This window comes from Chenopodium album, chromosome 10 (genome assembly GCF_948465745.1).
Source record: "Chenopodium album chromosome 10, dcCheAlbu1.1, whole genome shotgun sequence".
NCBI lineage: Eukaryota > Viridiplantae > Streptophyta > Magnoliopsida > Caryophyllales > Amaranthaceae > Chenopodium > Chenopodium album.
Window position 1 is genome coordinate 42,145,598 of NC_137843.1, and position 22,150 is coordinate 42,167,747.

At 38.7% G+C, this 22,150-nt stretch overlaps 1 protein-coding gene across 1 annotated transcript; it reads right to left on the minus strand.

Annotated features, from left to right (window-relative positions):
- Positions 1-17,389: 17,389 nt before the first annotated feature.
- LOC145565211 (uncharacterized) lies at positions 17,390-21,046 on the minus strand. The gene is made up of 5 exons (XM_081625283.1): positions 20,891-21,046; positions 19,505-20,791; positions 18,842-19,414; positions 18,317-18,676; positions 17,390-17,683 (listed from the first exon to the last, which is right to left on the minus strand). The coding sequence occupies exons 1-5, from the start codon at positions 21,044-21,046 to the stop codon at positions 17,390-17,392; spliced, it is 2,670 nt and encodes an 889-aa protein (XP_081481409.1).
- Between the last annotated feature and the right edge of the window lie 1,104 nt (positions 21,047-22,150).

Genomic DNA, 22,150 nt, shown 5'->3' on the forward strand with positions numbered 1-22,150 from the left:
TTTTTTTCCCACTAAACACTTGCTACAATACTTTTAATTTTGCCAACGATTACTTTGTTTCTATCTTGGTACTAATAACTTGTGATTTTGTCTAATATTCGTCTAAGTAGCACATATATAATGATTTCAATAATTTACCTTTAAATTAAAGCATTAATTTATACTATATATTAAAAGGGAGGAAGTAGAAATGGAAGAATGTTATGTATTTGAACATTGATTAAAATATTTCAAAAACACATGGTAAAGAGAGAAAAGAGGAGAGAGATAGGAAGAAAGAGGTATGTAGGTGGACTCCACCTATTTTTTGGTCGGATTGTATCACGTGATGGGAGACCACGTGTTGATTGTTCCACTGAAAGCTTATATAGTACCATTGAATCTTCAGGCGTTCCTAAGAACGTTGATGTGCCATGTATTCCCTTTTTTGTTGCGCCAAGTCATCTTCCAAATTTCTCATGATGCCACATCATCACTCAAATAATGCCACATCACCCAAGCAACTAATATTACTCCATATAAAAAATGTAAGGATAAGGAGGATCGAACCCTCAACCTCTTATAATAAGAGTAACTATTTTACCATCTAAGCCATTTATCAAGTGTGTTAATAATAAGTAAAAAAAAATACCATATAAGTGCAAACCACAAGGTTCTATTAAAAAAATATATAATAAAAAAATACTCAATTTTAGTTTGACAATGACAATTACAAATTTAAAAAGCCTTTAAAAAAATTTATCGATTGCACGTCTACAACAGTAGCAACCCGGGGCAACGCCCTGAGCTACTCACTAGTTTAATATTGAAAAGAAGATAGGTCAGTTGGTTAGAGCTTCCTTCTTGGTTTCATGGGATCCTGAAATTGATTTCCATCATCTGCCTTTGTGGCTCTCTGAAATTACACAACAACCAAAAAAAAAAAAGAATTGAAAAGTATAAACAAAAGTTTTAATAAAATTATAATTCCTCTCTTTTTTTTGTTGCCACACTTTGACTTTTGCAGTTTATCTAAACTACACTTCGACTAACGAATGTGATTTATAGCTACGAAAAAATATTGACTCATGAGATCTTATTTGGATTGTCTTATATTTCAATGGGTGTAAAATTGAGAGTGAGGTATATCGCAAGTAGTTAGAGCTCCCCTCCCAATTTTAATCGATCTTGGGATTGATTCTCATCACCCGCCCATTGCGGCTCTCTAAATACCAAAAAATAAAAAGGGTATAAACATGTTTAAATTGGAAAATATTTCAATATTTGTGGTAATTGTTGCAATTGTGGCTGTCAAAAACTGACCCGAACTGGTGAATCCGAACCGTTTCGAACTGTTTCGAAAAGGAACAGAACCGCTAAGAACTTGTTATTTTAAAACCTTAAATCGACTCAATTCGATTTTTTAAAACTTGAAACTGAACCGATCCAAATGTTTGAGAACTGTTATTGAATCGTACCCATTATCAAGTTGAATCGATACAACCCGAAACTGAGAACAACCCGAACCGAAGTACTTTTGAACCCGATAGCAACCCGACCCATTGTAAACCGAAACTGTTTAAACTCGATAAACCAAATTTGTTTACAACCCGTAACTGGTTAGGATCGAACCATTTATAACCCGTAATCAGTTATTATCAAACTATTTACAACCTGTAACTGGTTATGACCGAACCATTTATAACCCGTAAGTTCGTAACCCGTTATGAGATAAAATTGTGAGAGAGAAAGTGTTTTGCCTAAAGCGGTACAAGTGAGTGTAAGGAATGAGATATGAAGACTTTAGGGTTTGAATTTGGCTTGGCCGATTTTGATTAGGTTTTAGTGATTTTGGGGAGGTGAATGAGAGGCATTGGATCAAAGATAGGTTTAATCAACGATTGTGAGAGTATTTTGTTGAGGGGTTTGGATTGCGATCTGTGTTTTAATTGAGCGACCAATGAAAATTATAGCTTAATAATTAATAGTCGTATTATAATTTATAAACTACTTGTAATAAAGAAATTATAACTAAGTAATTACTATTTATTAGTAACTTGCTAGTTAAACCAAAATATAAATTTAAGTATACAACTAATAAAGTGATAATTATTATTATAACGTGTTTATGACCCGACCAATTACAAGTTTACAACTCGACTCGTTCTAATTCATTACTTAATCAATGTAACTTGTTTATGTCTTTATATTTATGACATGAACCGATTTTACTCAATTTGTTTTGAACCAAACTCGTTTTAAAATCGATCGAGTTTTATCTGAATCGATTATAATCCAAAACGATTACAGCCCAACCCAATTAGGATTTGATCTATTTTCACCCGAAACCAGGCTAATTATAAACTGACAAAACCTGTTTTCAAAACGACCGAGTTCAACTTGAACAGATTATGACTTGAACTGATTACAACCCGACCCGATTAGGACCAGATATGCTTTGACCCAAAACCCGCCTTAAACTGACAAAACCTGTTTTTAAACCGACTGAGCTGAGTTCAACCCGAACCAATTATGACACTAACCAATTCCAACCCGACCCGAAAAGAAACTATAATAAAAATACCAAACCAAACCGACCCAAAATTATTTAAAACTGACCCGAACTGACCCGATAATGATTCCAACCCGTTATAAACCGACCCGTTACAAACCGATAAATCGAACCCAAAACTGAACCATAAAACCGATTTAACACCCCTGGTTGCAATACATAGAACGGAGGAAGTACCATACCTATACATCTTCGAGTTTTATTAATTAAGCCCAAAGTTTACAACCTTATAATACGCCCCCATAAAATCCTGTGTAAATTAGCCAAATTAAAATAGTAAATGATTCATGTATTTCATTAAAAAATTTCAATTCCTTAAGATTTGATGAAAAGTAAATTTGTTGAGGGAGTTATTGGTTTTAAAGCTGATTTAGGGTAAATTAACCAAGCGATGGGGATTAATATGAAGACAACGATTGGCCCAATCCCACGTTGAGACGTGTCGACCAGCTCAACCTTAAGTGACCACTCAAAGCATGACATAAGGAGATTGTAATACCTAAAATTTTTCTATTTTAAGTTTCGGGGACGAAACTTGTTTTAAGGAGAATAGATTATAATATCGGTTTATTTAATTATTTATTAAAATATTATTTTACAATTTTTATATATTTAAACCTATTTTATTAGTAGGATAATTTTTTTTTTTTTAAGCACCTATACACATGTATATATTCATTAAACCCTAACTTTTTATTTTGTAACCTTAATTTTATTTTGTAGTTTATCCGTAATCTTATACATGCAATCCTACGCCACTGTGCGTGAAGAACTATGACATATTTCTTGTACAAGCCTCAAAAATCAAATTCAACCTCTCAATCCCTTATGTACAACATCTTTGATTATTTCCCTAGCACTTGATTGTCATGCGGCAAATAAATCATCATTATCAAAAAGGAGCTCTAACATATATTAATCTCCCACCATATATAGATCTTATTTTACAACAATCATACTTGTCTTATGCGAGTACACTATTTGTGTTAATGCAGGGTCTCGATCAGAAGGTAATAAATCACACAATCTATTTTGGAGTTGTTTGTATAATTGTTTTATATAATTATTGTATGATTTGCTATTCGTATGATTAATTATATAAGGGAAATTCTCAACGGTAACCCCCAACTTTTGCTACGCACCAATGGTAACCTCCCTTTTTTTTTATTATACAAAATGACCTTAATTATGAAATTTAACTCACTTATGATATTAATGAGTGTTATTTAGTTAAAAAAAACTAACTATGGTTAGCTTGAAAAAAAATAAAAAGAAAAAGAAAAACCACCAACCTAGCCACCACCCCCACCCTCATCCCCACCAAACGTAGCTCCACCGTCACCAGAGCCATCGAACCTCGGCCCTCATCTAAAACGCCGACCTCCCACCAAACCGTCGAACCATTGCCTCCACCATTTCCTCCGCCTAGATCCAAAGGCGAGGGATGAATTGCGAAGGTGTACTACTCTTCGCTTTCTTCCTATTTCATCTACCACCAGCCATTTTAAAAGTTCTCCGGCAAGGTACGAGTTGCGGCCAAAGGGTTTTAAACCTAGATCTCTAAAATCCGAAGAAAAAGGGGACGAAGGTGAAAGAAATTACCTTATGTGAACGCAAATTTGCCGACCTCGTCGAATTTCTGCTAGGAAACCTGGCCTGAGAATTAAGCAAGAGAAGAATTTGGTGGTCTAGGGGTTGTGACGGTGAGAAAGAGAAGACAGAGGGAGGGTTGCGGGTGGGGATTTGGGAATCTCAATTGGCGGTGGTTGAGGTGAAGCTGGAGCGGCGTCACCGGCGGTCGGGGAACCTGGGTAGCGTCGCCGGCGGTCGGAAGAATCTGGGGTAGTCGCCGGAAAGGGAGATGGTGGCTGGCAGGTGGTTGCTAGTTTTTGGTGGTTGAGTTAATTTTTTGATTTTTTTTTTTAAAAAAAAATATAAATCTAAACATAGTTAATATTTAATGAAATAAGATTATGAGTGAGATGAAATTTTTAACTAAGGTCATTTTGTATAATAAAAAAAAAAGAGGGGTCACCATTGGTGCGTAGCAAAAGTTAGGGGTTACCGTTGAGAATTTCCCATTATATAATTATATAATTTGATCAGATTTAATTGTCTTGTTACTATTATTGTATATGATTGATTGTGTTATTATGTTAGGTTTTTAGTGTTGTTGCTCTAGGGAGTATTGTTGTTGAGGTTTTAGAGTTACTAATATTATAATTTTTGGGTTCTGAGTTGATCAATTTTGGGTATTAGTTCGATTGCCCTATTAGAGTTGAGATATTTTATGAATTGAGTCCATCATGTTATATTATTTGGGAACATAGTGTCATTATTAAGAGGAAAATTTGTCAGAAGAAACCTTTTAAATGGCTCATTTTGCAAGAAAAAACCTTTTAAAGCATTCTTTGTTAAAAAAAAACCCCACGATGACTTTTTTTTTGTATAATGAAACCTGAGACCTCTTTTCCGGCATTGACTATCAATTTCTGGCGTTGACCCTTTTGTTTTCCTACTTGCTGCCAATTATTTGTATATTTGCACTCTCACTTACTTTCTCCTCTTAATTTTCCCTCCAAACTTTTTTCCCCTTTATTTTCTCTGTCATACCTCCATGAATGCTCTGCTAAGCTGTCAAATCAATTTGGGTTTCTCTCTCTCTCTCTCTCTCCTCTGCTGCACGTAATTTGGCTCATTAAGTAAGGTAAGTTTATAATCAACAATTTTTTACTGGAATTAGTATAAAAATTGGGGATTTTTTTTTACAGGAAAGCAAAACTCACTCCTTCACTGTTGTCAATGGCTAAAGGAGGAATAAAGGGGTCGTTGGGACAAAATTCGAGGTTTTCTAACTATAGAGTGAACTACAAACCCAGGTAAGGTGTTCAATTTAGTGTTGAATTGCATGAAATGCGTAAATTTTTTTAGGGTTCAACAAATTTAATCGATAAAAAAATAACCTAAATTACCTAATTATTGCATGTTGTTGTTGAATTTGAACTTTGATGCTTAAAGAACACCCAGAAACTTTAATGAATTCCTGAATTTGTTGAGTAGAATTGTTGAATTGTTGGACTTTTGTTGAATATGTTCGATTTTTTTTTTTTTTTTTTTTGTTTTTTGTTACTAGTTGGCAAATATACAAATAATTGGCAGCAAGTAGGAAAACAAAAGGGTCAACGCCAGAAATTGATAGTCAATGCCGGAAAAGAGGTCCCAGGTTTCATTTTACAAAAATAGTCATCGTGGGGTTTTTTTTTAACAAAGAATGCTTTAAAAGGTTTTTTCTGGCAAATTTTCCTTATTAAGATAATATTTATTAGTTTGTGGATGGTTATTTTAAATTATGAGATCAAAAGGTTGAGAATTATTATTTTGTTTTTGGTATGAGGCTCGGAGTTAAGTTCTTGGCATGTTGGTAAGGAGATAATGATCATCAGTTAAGAATGAGGTACAATCTTTATTTTTTCCATGGCCCCCTACAGTGGGATTTGGCTCGTATGTTGGTCATGGTTATTCAAGGTGGTTTTCTGGTTATTGAGAGTATTCAAGTTTTTATACTTGTTGGTTTATTAATTCGAATTACCCATGTCCAAGGCTAGGTATAAAACAAAGAGCGTGGCACACTAATGGGATAGATGAGTTAATTGAGTGCATGTTTGTTTTATTATTTTAGGTTAGGTTTAGCAAAGGTTATTTTCAGAGTACAATGCATGTGTAATATAGTTTTGAACTACATTGAGTTAGCTTAGATGCTTAGTAATGTTAATTATTTCATTATTCTCAGTATTTTGATATGTGGTGATTATTCAGCTTTTGCTGACGCTTGTGTGTTGTTTTGTTGTGCTATTTGTGTTTGCGGTCATGTCTTTTTCTTATGGTGGCCTTGCGAGGATCTGTTTTTGGAATTTGTCCTTAATGATGAGTAGTCAGGATCATTTAAGTAGGTTAATCAATCGATCGTAACTAAAAGAGCTCAAATGTTTTGATTTGTTTGTTATAACAAGTTTGTAAAGTTGTATAAATAGCTCACCTAATTTATTGAGTTGTAATAATTGGGATTGTATAAGCCTTACACTTGACAAGTTGTCAAGTGTGGCAGTTATACCTCCGATTTAGGTAGATGCTTTTGCAAATTTTACTTAAAGGTTGTTTAATTTCCTTTAATTCTTGTTTATTATTAATTCGTAAATTGGGGGTGTTACAGAGACACCGATGATGAATTCTCAAAAGCTCACAATTTCGAAACAACCTCGTATAACATAGCACACCGAAACACATGTCACTCAGAAAGGCAATCAACCATTGTGCACGTTTTTAGGTCACAAAACCCTAGGAGCATACACTCCGAAACGTTATTAATACTCCAATCATTATTTATTGATGGGACAAGTTACATTCATTACAACATTCAAGGCAAAGTGCGCAAGAGTTCTCACTTCACCCTACTTTCGCTCTCCAAGCAATATTACCAGAATGTACGTTGTTTTAAAGTAGGTTCGAGGGTTGTGTTGCATCTATGATTGTATAGTTTTTCGATAGATCTCCAAAAAAATCCGAAAACAAAATGTACATTGGGGTTTTAAATTGGGGAAAATCATACTTAAATTTGAAATCAATTATTTTTTAAAATTTAGCTTTGATTTATGGTTTATACTATCAAAATTTATTATTGAGCTGTTTAAATTGAGTCCTAATGTGATAAAATGAGTGCAGTGAAGTTTAATTAGGTTACAAATTGTTAGATATGGGTCGATTAATGGAAATTTTGATGAAACTAGGGTGACTAACGCGAGCGCCATAGCTAGCCATTTCCGAAGAGCTCTCTCAGTTGTTGGCAATATAATGAGGAAAAATATATAAACAAATTTTTTATAAAGGATATAGATGTTCGCACACTATTTTTAAGAGTTTTTAAAAAAGGCATTTAACATTATTGAAGACAAGTAAGTAAATAAACATTTTAGGGGACTTAATTTTCCCAATATTATTCAAGAGTTTAATTATTGAATCACACAAGGAAAATCTTAGAGACAATTAACATCATATCAATATGGGCATATACGTAAACAAACATTTTAAGAATATAATTGTCCTCATACTCTTCATAATTGTTTTTTCATATTTTTTAAAAGGTAGGGATATAGATGTACGCACACTTTTTTAAAAAGTTTTTAAAAAAGGCAATTAAAGTTAATAATAAAGGCAATATAAGTAAATAAACATTTGAGATGATATAATTATCAAAACATTATTCATAAGTGTTAAATCATTAAATCACACAAGGAAAAGATTAGAGTCAATTAACATTATATCAGTAGGGCCTGGGTATAGGTAAAACATACATTTTAAGGAAATAAATGTCCTCATAGTATTAATAAGTGTTTTCTCATATTTTTTAAAAGATAGGGATTTTTTACAAGTATAAGGTAGTGGTACCAAATAAGAAATAATAAATTATAAGGTCCAGAGTAATTGCATATAAAGTTTAAATTATTTACTTCTTTTGTTCGTTTAATATTGCACCATAAGAGTAGTGCACAATTTTTATTGTAGTAGATAAAAAGGTGCGAGAGAAAGGAAAAACAAAGTACGGGGTACAAAATTGTTTATGTGACTGTAAGAAATTATATATATTAACATGTTTTTACTATTATTTATGTGACTGTAAGAAATTATCTATATTAACATGTTTTTACTATTACTTTTTCTTTTTTTTTTTTTTTTTTTTTTTTTTTTACGAAGTATGAAAGATGATCAAATAACATATCATCTAAAACTCTAGGCAAACCGTCCCTAAATTATTTAATGAAAAATGATAATAGATATGTATAAGAAGCTTTAAAAAATTAAAAATTAAGAAATGATAAGTAGGAGTATTAATAACACACATTTTGCGAGAAAATTTGTCAAAAACTCTCAACTTTATTCTATTTCAAGAAGTATTTGTAATGAATAATTTCCATTCCAAAAAAAAAAAAAGAAAAAGTAATTTCCAAGAAAAAAGACGTGTGCTAACAAAAGTGTGCATGACTTATTGACTTATTGTAAACATTAGGGGTGGGTCGCACATACTAAAGGTTGAGATATATAGAAGACAAAAGAAGTGTCTTCCTTGTTGTATTTTTATACTAGAAATAATACAAGTGTCCCAAATGCATGTGGTGAAGAGATGCCGTTATGAAAAGCGAAATTGAAAGGATTAAAGCCTTGGAGGCCATGATATTAAAGTTGAAACTTTTGTCTTTGACATTTCAAATTTTGGCAAAATCTTATTATGTCTACTTTGGAAAAATGAAATTACCCCATAATCCCTCAGTCCCTTTTTAATTGCACTATGAGCTCACTTATTGCGAGAGTTTTATGACTTATACGGTGTAAATAAATGGGGATACAGGAGTATAATTTGTTCGAAAAATAATACACTCATATTCATTTTTACTTAAATCGTGATTTGACACAATTAAAATGATTTTACATTTAAATGGAATAGTAAAATTAAACTAAGGCCCTCTTATATTTACCTTATTTTTACTTATTTAGTTTTAAGTTAAGATAAAATAAGGATTAATATTTCCAATAAGCTCCTATAAGATAAGTTCAAAGAATTAAGTGCTAATAAGGGTTGGTACTTGGTAGGGGAAAGAGTTGTCAAAAGCAACCGACCTAAATAGTTGAACCCAATCATGATTCGACTTATATGAACCCAATGATATAACCCAATCAGCTCGACCCGATGTAACCTGGATTATTAAGAACTGAGCCTTAACATGACCCAACCTAGAGTTGACCTGCTCAAATATGACTCACAAATTATTGATCTAAATCGAACCCAATCCGAACTCGAGAATGATGCAAACCCAATTTAACTCGTTGAAATCCAAATTCTACCTGAGTTGTTACCAACCTGTCCCAATTAAATTCAACCTAACTTACTACTAACTTGACTTGAAATCGTCTCAATCGACTTTTCAATGACACGACCCATGTTCAACTCAACTCAAATTCAACTTAGCTTTAACAACCTTGACCTTATACAGTTACACCCTCCTTTCTATTAAAAGCTAGTGAGTAGTCTGGGCGTTGCCCAGCAGGTTGCTACTGTTGTAGACATACAATTAATAAATTTTATTAATTGCTTTTCAAAACTGAAATTTTCGTTGTCAAACCAAAATTGAGTTATTCTTTGAGTATTTTTTTTTAATTGAAATTTGTGGTTTGCATTTATATAATTTTTTTTTTACATAATAATGACATAGTTGATAATTGACTTAGATGGTTAAATAGTCATCTTTGTTATAAAAGGTTAAGCATACGAATCTTCTTATTCTTATGTTTTTATACGAACTAATATTGGTTTCTTGGGTGACATGGCACAATGGCTAAGATTGTTTGAGTGATGATGTGGCGTCGTGAGATGTTTGAAAAGTGACGTAGCTCAATAATAAGAGACTACGTGACACATCAACGTTCTTAAAAACGTCTTTTAATATATAAGTATAGATGGATAGATAGATATGTCATTCTTTATGTAATATAGTATAGTATGTGGAATTAATGTCACACACGATACCGTTTGTGTCAAACCCATGGATCTTATGACATATATAGTTATACGAATCTTACAATCAATTACATAATGTAATATTGTTTCTGTCTGAATCTTATTCCCCCAAGAACTCGGACCTGAGATCCTGATACTCCTATCGGCAAGCTGAGAACCTACACAATGAGAAGAAGTTAGCTAACCCCGGGGTGGTCCGGGGATAACCACTCCGATGACAAAGTCAGAAAATGTTTAAGAGAAGAAGATAAGTAAGAGAGAGAAGGTAGAGAGAGAGAGAGAGAGTAATTCATGCCCTTATTAATGAGGTCTTACCTACTATTTATAATGATCCACCTTGACAGGTGGCTCTCATCCATGCAAAGCCTCCTGTGCCAAGTGTCGAGCTTCTGTTGCCACGTGCCGAATTCCGACAAGCCGATATGTCTGCTTTCTGGCTCATATCGGCGCCTTCTCACAATTGTTCAAAGTTTAGTCACGTGCCTTTACAAGATATCGGTCATACCCAGATATCATCCCATACAATTAGCCCCCCAAGTGAGAACGCATGATCATACATCATCGTTCTCAGTTAATGTAGCCAATAAACTTAACCTAGCTAGACAAATTTTGGGTTCTACTTCTCATTTTTCAAATTTTACCTTATGTTGGAAGTTTCATGTGATAACGTTTCTTGTACTCTGTCAAGCACTGTGCATTAACAAAACTTTATTGCTGACCTTGCCGTTGCTGCAGTTCGTTATACCCGCTTGGCTTATACTCAAACACTGCATCGGACGAAGCTTGAGGACACCTCAGAGACTCGCATTTTGTACGTAGAAGATTTGCCTCTATTTTTAAGCTCTATATTCTTTTGCTGAGAAGATTTATTTTAATTTATTATTATTAAATAATTTTTTTTTGTTGTAACTTTCAGGATAACTTTTGTATAGTTTTATAATCCCATATTGTATCCATTCGCATTATCTTTGGTATTAGCTTTTAAATTTATATACTTTTTATACCTCCTCGTTTCATACCTCCTCGATGCATTACTTTGTTAAATTCTAGTGACTCCGTTTTCCCCCCAAGTGACCTTGTGTGCCGACAGCAGACAAGGTCTACTTGTTACAAAATACCTGGGAGCGAATGACTCCGTTTTCCCCCCAAGTGACCTTGTGTGCCGACAGCACACAAGGTCTACTTGTTACAGAATATATGAGAGCGAAATACTCCGTTTTCCCCCCTAAGTGACCTTGTGTGCCGACAGCAGACAAGGTCTATTTGTTACAAAATACCTGGGAGCGAAAAACTCCGTTTTCCCCCCTAAGTGACCTTGTGTGCCGACAGCAGACAAGGTCTACTTTTTACAAAATACCTGGGAGCGAAAAACTCCGTTTTCCCCCCTAAGTGACCTTGTGTGCCGACAGCAGACAAGGTCTACTTGTTACAGAATACCTGGGAGCGAAAAACTCCGTTTTCCTCCCTAAGTGACCTTGTGTGCGACAGCAGACAAGGTCTACTTTGTATAAAATGCACGTTATGGTAACGTAACCGTTTTTCTTTCTTTTTTTTTTCCTTTTTTTTTGGAGCGGGAAAATCATACACGTGTCATAAATCCCGCCGCTGCTTTTTGAAATTGGCTGTCGATTGAGATCCGTCGGATCTCTGAACCGCCTTTCACTTCAACTGGCCATTCAGTTTCCCCTTTTAGATCAAAATTATGCCATTTCTTCTTATTTCCCATTTTTTCTAAGTTTTCTCCCAGAGCTAATTTTCTCGACCAAAGTTCCTACCTTTCTTTTCTTCTTTGTTTTCAGTCTGTGCACTTCAGTACTTCAGGCGTGCTTTTCTTCTTCGTCGTTTCTTATCACTTAAAGACACCAAATCAACGATTTCCGTCGAAGGTATTGTCGTACCCTAACCTCTGATTTTGCATGTTGTTTTTATTTTCTTATTTTTAATTAAATGTCTGAAGATAGTGTTGAAGAGAACTTTCCTAACCTTAGTACTGCTAGGCGTCGTTTAATTAGACAATCCCTAGGCAAAGAAACCGGTAGTAATCAGGGTAATCCATCCTCCCTTTTTGATAATATAGATTACCCATTTGAGACGTTATCTTCTGAAGAAGAAAAACGCGCTTTTATGTTACATAGGACCATTGCTCATCGTGAACGTGCTTATTACCCTACTAACCCTGATATCCCTGCCGATACCGAAATTCTTGACGTTGAGCCTGTTAGTGTTCGTTATCACTTACGCAGCTTTGCCGGGAGGCGGTATTTTAATCAATACGGCACTAACATTGGCAATATAGGTATAAACACAATGCCAAGGGTAAAGAGTACCAGTTATCAGCCTCGAGCTACTGCCCGTGAAGCCGCTGAGGCTGCTAAAGCCGCTAAGGCTGCTGAAGCCGCTAGGGCTGCCGAAGCCGCAAAGGCGGCTGAATCCAGTAAAAGGCCTGGTCAAGGACAAGTCGTGAGTTCTTCCGAAGAGGAACAAGGAGATGAGATTCCTGTAAATACCCAAGAAGGTCCGTCATCTCCCGTTCATGAATCAGCCGTTAATTCGGTTTTAGGAGATGACTGCAGAAGTTATCCAGGAAGAAAATCTGGATGAGGGTTATAACTCCGAGACAGATAGGGCTGAGTTCCGACAACCTATTGTTCTTGCTAACAATGGGAAAGTGGCGAAGGCAAAAATAAGTGATGCTTTTAGGAAAACGGCAATTGAAAGAGATTATTGCCGTCGCGCAAAAAGGTTCTTTAACCTACCTGATGGATATGAGTTATCTCTTCCTTCGTCTGGGGCTTCAGTGTTGGATTGCCCGGTTGGTTCTGTGACCGTTTATATGAAGCATTTTGATTTTGGCCTCCGTTTTCCTCTACATCCCTTCGTTGCTAAAATTTTAAAGGCTTGGAATGTTTGTCTGGTTCAGTTAACTCCTCAAACTATTCGCGCCGTTATTGCTACGGTCTGGGTCATGCTATATCGGAATTTCCCTCTAACCCTTAACGCATTTAGACGGTTAATTACCCTGAAGAGGGATGGTCAGTCGGATGGGTGGTGGTCGTTATACACTCAACCCCGTAAGTACACCGTTCATCCTAAGCTATCCAGCTGCAAGGGTTGGAAGGATAGGTTTTTCTTTATGTCGGTCCCAGAGGACTTTCCTTTGAGGAGAACTTTTTTCAGGCCTCATCCTCATTTCGACTCGATCCCCGAGAGAGATCTCGGTAAACATGAAGAAAGGGCTGTCAATCACTTTGACATCTCTGAATTTGATGAGGGTGACGGCAAGGTTCGTCTAGTTCCTGCGGTGTGGGTGCCGAATGTGAGTTACATTCTGGGCAACGCACCGTTATCCCGTGTCGGTCTCTGTTGGAGTGACCAACACGGTATTACTTATCTCACTAAGTTTTTATTTTTCATCTTATTTCTGATGTTGTTTACTCGTAGCTTATTATTGTTTTTCTTGTCCTTTGTTTTTAGGTACTGACAAGTTGGACAACAAGTTGTTGGGCCTATCAGCAGACGGAAAGAGGGTTCTCAGGCGTTGCTCCAAAGCTACAGCTTCTTACGACACCTTAGCCTCAATTTGCGGCCGTGCACCTGCTGTTAGTGCTAAGAGGAGAGCTGAGTTAATGGCTGACGACAACGCCAAGAAGAGAAAGCTGACATCCCTCGCCAATCGGCGTGGTGGTGGTGTGGTGATTTCGAGCCCCAGGCAAGTTGAAGGGCGAGGTGAGAAGAAGAAGGACAAACCGGAGACCGAGAAGTCTCCTCCCACCAAAACAACGAAAAGCCCTGAAGCCATCGTTAAGAAGGTTATTCAAGGGATCGAAATCGAGGATCTCACTACTGCTGAGTCTCCTCGTCAACCTCAACCAACCACCACAGTCGCCCCTACCACTGTTGAATCTGATTCAAGCATACCGGCTTTAACCTACCGGTCCAATCAGTGGATAGAAAGAGTTTCCGGCAGGTTTCCGGATGAAGTCCTAAGAGGCTTCGCTGTTCCTGCTGGCCATTCTGGGGACCGCTGGCAGCCCAACATGGATGTCGGTCGGAATGAATCAATGATTATCGACGATCCAATGCAGGGTGGGACCCTTGGTTACCGGCTTCTGAGTAACCTTACTCTTCCAATGGACAGACCTGCTGGTCCAATCGGCCCCCTCGCCGCTGCTCATATGCACAACATAATGAAGGTATACTTATTTTGCTATTGACCTTAACTGGTCTGTTTTCTTTTTTGCATATCGTTATGCGGTTTACGCATTTTTATTGTTTATTTCCTAGTTTTTGTTTATCCTTATTTGTAAATATCTTCCTGTTCGCAGGCCGTCATGTCTGGTACGGAGCTTGTGGAGATGTACCGTTATTATCAAGAGAAGCACCATCAAGCCTCCTCCAGTCAGAACGCTATGCAAGAAATCATCAATAATGCTGAGAGGGCCTTGGATGACTTAAAGAAAATAAAAGAAAGAGACGACAAGGAGATGTCGGAATTGAAGATTAAGGCTGAGAAGGTTGCTGGCTTGGAATTGGAAGTGCAGAGTCTGAAGACTCAAATTGCTGAAAAAGATAAGGCCATTGAGCGCCTTCCTTCAGTTGAGAAGGATCTCGGCGATGCCAGAGCTAAAATAGAAAACCTTGAGGAGAAGGTTAAACAAATGGAAGCTGATAAGCCTGGTATTCGTTAGAGAGCCGTGGGCCGTTATTTAGCTTCAAACGAGTTCTGCTCCAAGCTCCAAGATCGTTTCGATGGAGGTTGGACTGCTGCTCAGAGATGTGTGGCTCATGCTGCCGGTTGGAAGAAGGAAGATTGGGCAAAAGTTGAAAAAGCTTTCAACAAGGAAGCTCACAAAATCCCTTCCGGCTTCGAAACACAGCAATTCTCTGAAGAGGACTTGTACAATTTGGTGCCCAGTGCTGATGACGGCCCTGAGGATCCCAGCATTTTAAACTCCCCAGTGCCTGAGAATGCACAAGCTTGAAGGGACGGGCAGTCATCACCGACATCTTCTTGTGGGTCTTGTGTTATTGGGCCTTATCAGCTGTAACTCTCTTTTATTGCCTTTTGTATGTGTTAACATTTATTTTGACAATGCTGTTTTATCGGCATATTCCCCTTTTTTGTGGTGATGCCTGTCGATTGTCAACTTTACCTGTCATGTAAACTTATTTTTATTTTCGTTGTTTGTTAACTGTCTGCAAATTTTAACATCCCTTATCGTAACTGTGTTATCTTTGCTTATCACTTTCTAATTTGCTTATTCTAACAATGTTATCATAACTATTTTGCCTTGTAATTAACAATATGCAAAAGACCGTTTGCAAAAAATAAGGATTTACCCGATGGCTTGTCTGATATCCGACAACTTTCAACAATCGTCAGCTTATGAAGATATCATATCATTACCCGACGAATTAAAAATTATTATTTTTTTTTAAAAAAAATTACCAATGCATTATAGATATCATATCATTCCTTACCCCCCCCCCCCCAAGTGTACATAGTTCGTGTTAGAGCTATGTAGACTGAGCAGTAAACATTCGTTGCTGGTCCAGATTATAACATCGGCCACCTACTGCTTTGTTGTTTCAACCAGTTACGTACCCTCTCGGCGATCACTTTCTGAGCTACGCCTCATATCGGTGTATACTCGAATTGATTTGGCCGGTATTATATTTTGAACCAGCAACCTCGTGAGTTAACGTATACAACTAATCAGGTTGTATATCTATTAACTTCACGGAAGCGGTTTTGAGCTGTCCGGAGGATGCCTATTCCAACACATGTTGTTTGAATACTTCTTCATTCATTGCTGATGTCCTTTTTGATATCAGTTTCACATGGAAATTGTACATTAAACGTAGTATTTTTTCAATAAAGCTGAGTTCCATACATTTTTTAAGGGTGTCCCATCCAAAGTTTCCAGATAAAACGATCCTTGGATGACAATATCTCTAATCCGATAAGGTCCTTCCCAACTTGCAGTCAGCTTTCCATCTTCATTTCCCTTACCGGTTGCCGCTGTTCTTCGCAGTACTAGATCTCCCACAGTTAACGGTCGATGAGATACTCTTCTGTTGTAGGCCCTCGACATTCTTTCCTTAAATGCAGCTGACTTAACTGCTGCTTTTTCTCTGAGCTCTGGCAAGAAGTCTAACTGTTGTCGTAGAAGTAAATCATTTTGGTCTTCACAGTAATGCTGAACTCTAAATGTCGGCAACCCAACCTCTGCTGGTATCACAGCTTCTGTTCCAAAAACTAAAGTATATGGTGATTCACCTGTGGCCTCTCTAATTGTTGTCCTGTTTGCCCACAATATCTCTGGTATCAAATCTGCCCATAAACCCTTTGCATCTTCGATCTTCTTTTTAATTGTCGTTATTATTTGCTTATTTGCTGCTTCTGCCTGGCCGTTAGACTGTGGATGGCATACTGCTGCATAAGCAAATTTCACCTTGTACATCGTTAAGAGATATTTGACTGGCTTACAGTCAAATTGGGTTCCATGATCAAAAACCATCGCCATCGGCAACCCAAATCTTGTGAAGATGCTTTTCCATATAAACTTCTTCACCTCTGATGCCGTTATCTTCGCTACCGGTTCTGCCTCAATCCATTTTGTGAAGTAGTCAATCCCCACTATCAGAAATTTTCTTCCACCCGTGGTCGATGGGAATGGGCCTACTATATCCATTCCCCATTGGGCAAAAGGGATTGGACTTAATATCGGAGTCAGGTCGTTAGGGGGCAAGTTGATAACTGGGGCAAACTTTTGACACTTCTCACATTTTTTAACATAAGCTATTGCATCTGCATTCATTGTCGGCCAGTAGTATCCCCTTCTCATTGCCTCTCTGGACAGGGCTCTTGCTCCGAGATGATTACCACAGCTACCTTCATGCAATTCTTCTAATAACCTTGCTGATTCAAAATCCGTTATACACCTTTGTAACGGCAGTGAAAATCCCCTTTTGTATAACTGACCTTGGTATATGACAAACCACACGCTATCTTTCCTTAGTCTTTTCAACTCCCCCTTATCCGTCGGCCCCACACCATGGACGAGGTATGCTAGTATTTTATCATACCACTGGTCCCCAAAATCAACACACAAAACTTCTGCCGACATCTCATCTATGCTTCTCTGCTTTAAAACCTCCACCATGACCGTCCTTTCCAAGTCGTTAAAACTTGAACTTGCCAATCTTGCCAGCGCATCCGCTTGAGCATTTTTCAATCTCGGAACCAGTTTTATCTCAAAGTATTGCAATTATGCTGCTAACTGTTTCATTTTCTCCAAATACTTCACCATTGCCGGCTCTCGAGTTTCATACTCGCCACTGAATTGACTTGATACCAGCTGAGAGTCAGTTGTTAAAACTAGCCGTTTTGCCTCTGCTGCTATTGACAGCTGCATCCTAGCTACTGCAGCTTCATATTCGGCTTCATTATTGGTTGCCTTGAACTTGTACTTCATGGCATATTCAAACATTTTCCCGTCTGGAGCCGTTATCACAATTCCAGCCCGTGCCCCCGTTGCTGTAGCTGATCCATCAACTGATACCTGCCATGTTCCCAATTCTTCCTCCTCATCGGTGTATGTGGTTTCAACAATGAAATCCGATAATGCTTGAGCCTTAATTGATGTTCTAGGCTTGTAGCTTATTTCATACTCCGACAACTCAACTGCCCATGCCAGTAATCTACCGGATGTATCCATTTTATGCAGTGATTTCTCTAAGGGGTGATTGGTTAGCACCTCTATTGAATGTGCATCGAAGTAAGGCCTCAACTTCCTGGCTGCCACTACTACTGCTAACGCCATTTTCTCTATCACTAGATATCTGCGTTCTGCCGCATTCAATACATGACTGACAAAGTATATCGGCTGCTGTCGCTTCTTCCTTTCCACTAACAAAACGGCTGCCACCGTTTTTGGCGATGCTGAGATATATAATTGCAACACTTCTCCCTTCTCGGGCCGGGCAATTGTGGGAAGAGATCTAAGATGATTCCTTACTACTTCCAGGGCATCACTTTGTTCCTTTCCCCACTCGAATGCCTTATTCTTTCTTAATATCATGAAGAACGGGAGTGCCTTATCAGCTGACTTGCTGATAAATCTGGTTAATCCTGCCATCCTGCCGGTCAGTCTCTGTATATCACGAATGGTTTTTGGTTGTTTCATTTGAAGTACCGCATTCACCTTATCTGGATTTGCATCTATTCCCCGTTCACTGACCATAAAGCCCAAAAACTTCCCTGATCTGACCCCAAACACACATTTCTCCGGATTTAGGTTCATGTGATACTTCCTTAACGTCTCAAATGTTTCCCTCAGATCCGCTATATGGTCCCCTTTTTCTTTACTCTTCACTATCGTATCGTCCACATACACCTCAACATTCCGACCTTTCTGCTTCTCAAATATCTTGTCCACCAACTTCTGATAGGTTGCCCCTGCATTTTTCAACCCAAACGGCATTGGCTTATAACAATATACACCGACATCTGTTATAAAAGTCGTTTTATTCCTGTCAGCCTTATGCATGCTGACCTGATGATATCCTGAAAACGCATCCAGAAAACTAAGCATAGCATGACCAGAGGTTGAGTCTACTAGCCTGTCTATCCGGGGTAATGGGTAGCAATCCTTAGGGAAAGCTTTATTTAAATCTGTAAAATCCACACACGTTCGCCACTTCCCTGTCGGCTTTCTCACCATTACTACATTCGCCAACCACTCTGGATATGTGCAAGGCTCAATGAACCCTGCCGCTAAGAGCTTATTTACCTCATCCTGAATTGCTTCTATTTTCTCAGTTGAGAAATTGCGTTTCTTTTGCCTTATCGGTCTGAATTTTCTGTCAACATTCAACTTATGCTCCATCACCTCTGGATGTATTCCCGGCATCTCACTTGCTGAGAATGCAAAGACATCTGCGTTCTCACGCAACAAGCTTATCAGATTACACCTTGTATCTACATCCATATCAGCCCCAACCTTCAGTGTTCTACTCGGGTCACCTGGTTGCAATTCAATTTGGACAGTTTCTCCCCCCGGTAATGGCCTTGGTGTTTCCTCAGGCCTTGCATCAAAGTTTTTCATGGTTAAATCCTGAACTGTCGGCTCACCTTCCCTTATCGGATTACATGGTATCGTAGCACTACCAACCGGATTCTTCAAAGCTGTCACATAGCAGGCTTTTGACATAACCTGACCCCCATACACCTTCTCTACAGCTCCTAAATTCGACACATAAGCTATTGCCAGATGGTAAGTTGATACAACGGCCTACATATCATGTATTATCGGTCTGCCGATAATTGCGTTGTAAGCCGACTTAACATCCACCACCAGAAACTCTGCCATCACATCTCTTGCCTGTGGCCCATCATTCAGCCTTACCGGTAACACAATACTCCCTTCTGGCCTTACAGTCGATCCATTAAACCCGATTACAGGATATGATACCGGTTTCAGGTATTGCCTTCCTATATTCATCTCATTGAAAGCTTGCATAAACAACACATTTGCTGAACTACCTCCATCTACCAGCACTCTTTTGATGTCAGCCCCATTTATCTTGGTTATTAGGACTAACGGATCATCATGCGGGAACACTAAACCCCGTGCATCTTCTTCCGTGAACACTACCTGGGGTATTGACGCTGGCCGAGGACGGTTGTCTACATCCAAAGCACAAACTAGATGACGGTGCTCAGCCAAATGCTTCTTTGCCCCACTAATTGTCCCTCCATGAATTGGTCCCCCCGTTATCACATCTACCCTTCCAGTAGATAACGGTGGTATTCCTGGATCCTCTTGTCGGACTATTCCTCCTTGCGCCCTTTCAGGCCTTGCCTCTATCCATTGCCTCTTAACTGCTTGTGCCGGTTGCTGATTCCTGCCTGCATTCAACAGGTACTGTGTTAAATGCCCTTTTCTGATCAATTCCTCAATGTTGTCCTTCAATTGCGTACACTCCTCCGTATAATGCCCTACATCCCTATGGAACATACAATACTTCTTCACATCCCTTGGCCTTGCCTTCATGGGAATCGACTTTGACCAATCCTCTCTGTTCTGATTCACTGAGTAGATTGCTGCCCTTGGTGTATTCAGTGGAGTGTAGGTGCTATATCTCATTGGCAGCCTTGTCGGTCTGGAATCTTGCCGGCTTCCTCCTCCCCTTCCCGGGGCAGGAGCTCTCGGCCTACTTCCTCCGGACGATGTCCCTTCATACTGACTTTGCCCCTTTCCGGCAACGACATGTCTACTACCTGCCTTCATTAATTCTTTACTCTTTATGTAATCATAAGCTTTGCTAAACGCCGCTGCTAATGTTGGCAAATTTTTCCTCGTAAGGTACCGTTTGAAATCAGAATCAACCAAGCCATTCATTAAAGCCATCACAGCTATTTCTTGTTGCAGTTTTGGGATGGTGTTTGCCTCATTGTTAAATCGCCTAATGTAATCCCTCAAGGATTCATCTGGTTTCTGCTCCACGGCCATCAATTCTCCAGAGGTTCTCTGCCTCACACTGTTGTTGACATACTGACCCACAAACATCTCAGTCAATCTTTCAAAACTATCTACTGACCCAACTTCAAGGTTGTTAAACCAATCGGCTGTAGCCCCAATCAAAGTAGTCGGAAAGACCTTACACCACTGCATCCGAGTTGGTATACAGCATCATGTGCCCTCATAGGACGTTATGAATCTTGCCGGATCCCCTCTTCCATCATACCTACAAGTCGGCATTTTCACCTTTTCCATTGGCTGGTCCAAAATATGCTGGGCAAACGGGGACGCCCTTAACTGTACCACTGTTCGCACTGCCTGCCCATCTACCTGCGAACTTCTCTGCTGCTGGGTTCTGGTACTCACGGTGCGACTTGAGGATTGTTCAACCCGCCGTGACATTGTGTGCGATCTTATCGGCGATTCATGTCGGGATCTTCACGGCGAGTCCATCAACTGATTGTGTTGCTCCTCCTGGTTACGGTGCGGTGCTCCTCTATCGGCTTGATCGGCCCCCCTTTCAGCCTGTGCCGCCTCAGCCTCCTTTCTCTTCCTACTCATTGCACTCATCACCCTTGCTGCCGTTTCCAATTCATCTGGCGTGAATGCCGCCATAGGATCTTCTGCCTCCCCTCCACCTGCGGGGGAGGTTATCGGCATGTGAAACTGGTTTTCCTCTAAGGCATGGGTTTCATCCACTATTTCCACCTGAGGTTGTTCTACTGGTATTTCATTGTTTCCGGCCATGATTATCGTTGTTATATATATATTTTGTGTGAGGTTCTTAGGCGATAGAAGTGATCAATGCCCCTCCTTCTAGCGCCAAATTGTTTCTGTCTGAATCTGATTCCCCCAAGAACTCGGACCCGAGATCCTGATACTCCTATCGACAAGCTGAGAACCTACATAATGAGAAGAAGTTAGCTAACCCCGGGGTGGTCCGGGGATAACCACTCCGATGACAAAGTCAGAAAATGTTTAAGAGAAGAAGATAAGTAAGAGAGAGAAGGTAGAGAGAGAGAGAGTAATTCATGCCCTTATTAATGAGGTCTTACCTACTATTTATAATGATCCACCTTGACAGGTGGCTCTCATCCATGCAAAACCTCCTGTGCCAAGTGTCGAGCTTCTGTTGCCACGTGCCGAATTCCGACAAGCCGATATGTCTGCTTTCTGGCTCATATCGGCGCCTTCTCACAATTGTTCAAAGTTTAGTCACGTGCCTTTACAAGATATCGGTCATACCCAGATATCATCCCATACAAATATCTTTCCTTACCATTGGTGTACATTATAATAAGACTCAATAACAAGATTGTAATAAAACACAATAACAAGATAATGACCCGATCTTTACTAAATCTTACATGAAAATGAATCAACTCAAAAACCGTCTAAAACCTAAACCGAGTTGACCCAAACTCAAATTGCATAATTGAAAAGACCTAAATTTTATTTGATTCGAATTCCGTCTAAGATCATAAGGTTGCATGACCTAATATGACA

What these genes read in the sequence shown, in the direction of transcription:
- LOC145565211 (XM_081625283.1), bottom strand. Translation starts at nt 21,046, where the DNA reads ATGTCACGGCGGGTTGAACAATCCTCAAGTCGCACCGTGAGTACCAGA. An exon ending in TGGACCAGCCAATGGAAAAG is followed by an intron (nt 20,792 to 20,890) that starts GTGAAAATGCCG and finishes ACTCGGATGCAG; the next exon opens with TGGTGTAAGGTCTTTCCGAC. An exon ending in ATCCAGATAAGGTGAATGCG is followed by an intron (nt 17,684 to 18,316) that starts GTACTTCAAATG and finishes GGAACATGGCAG; the next exon opens with GTATCAGTTGATGGATCAGC.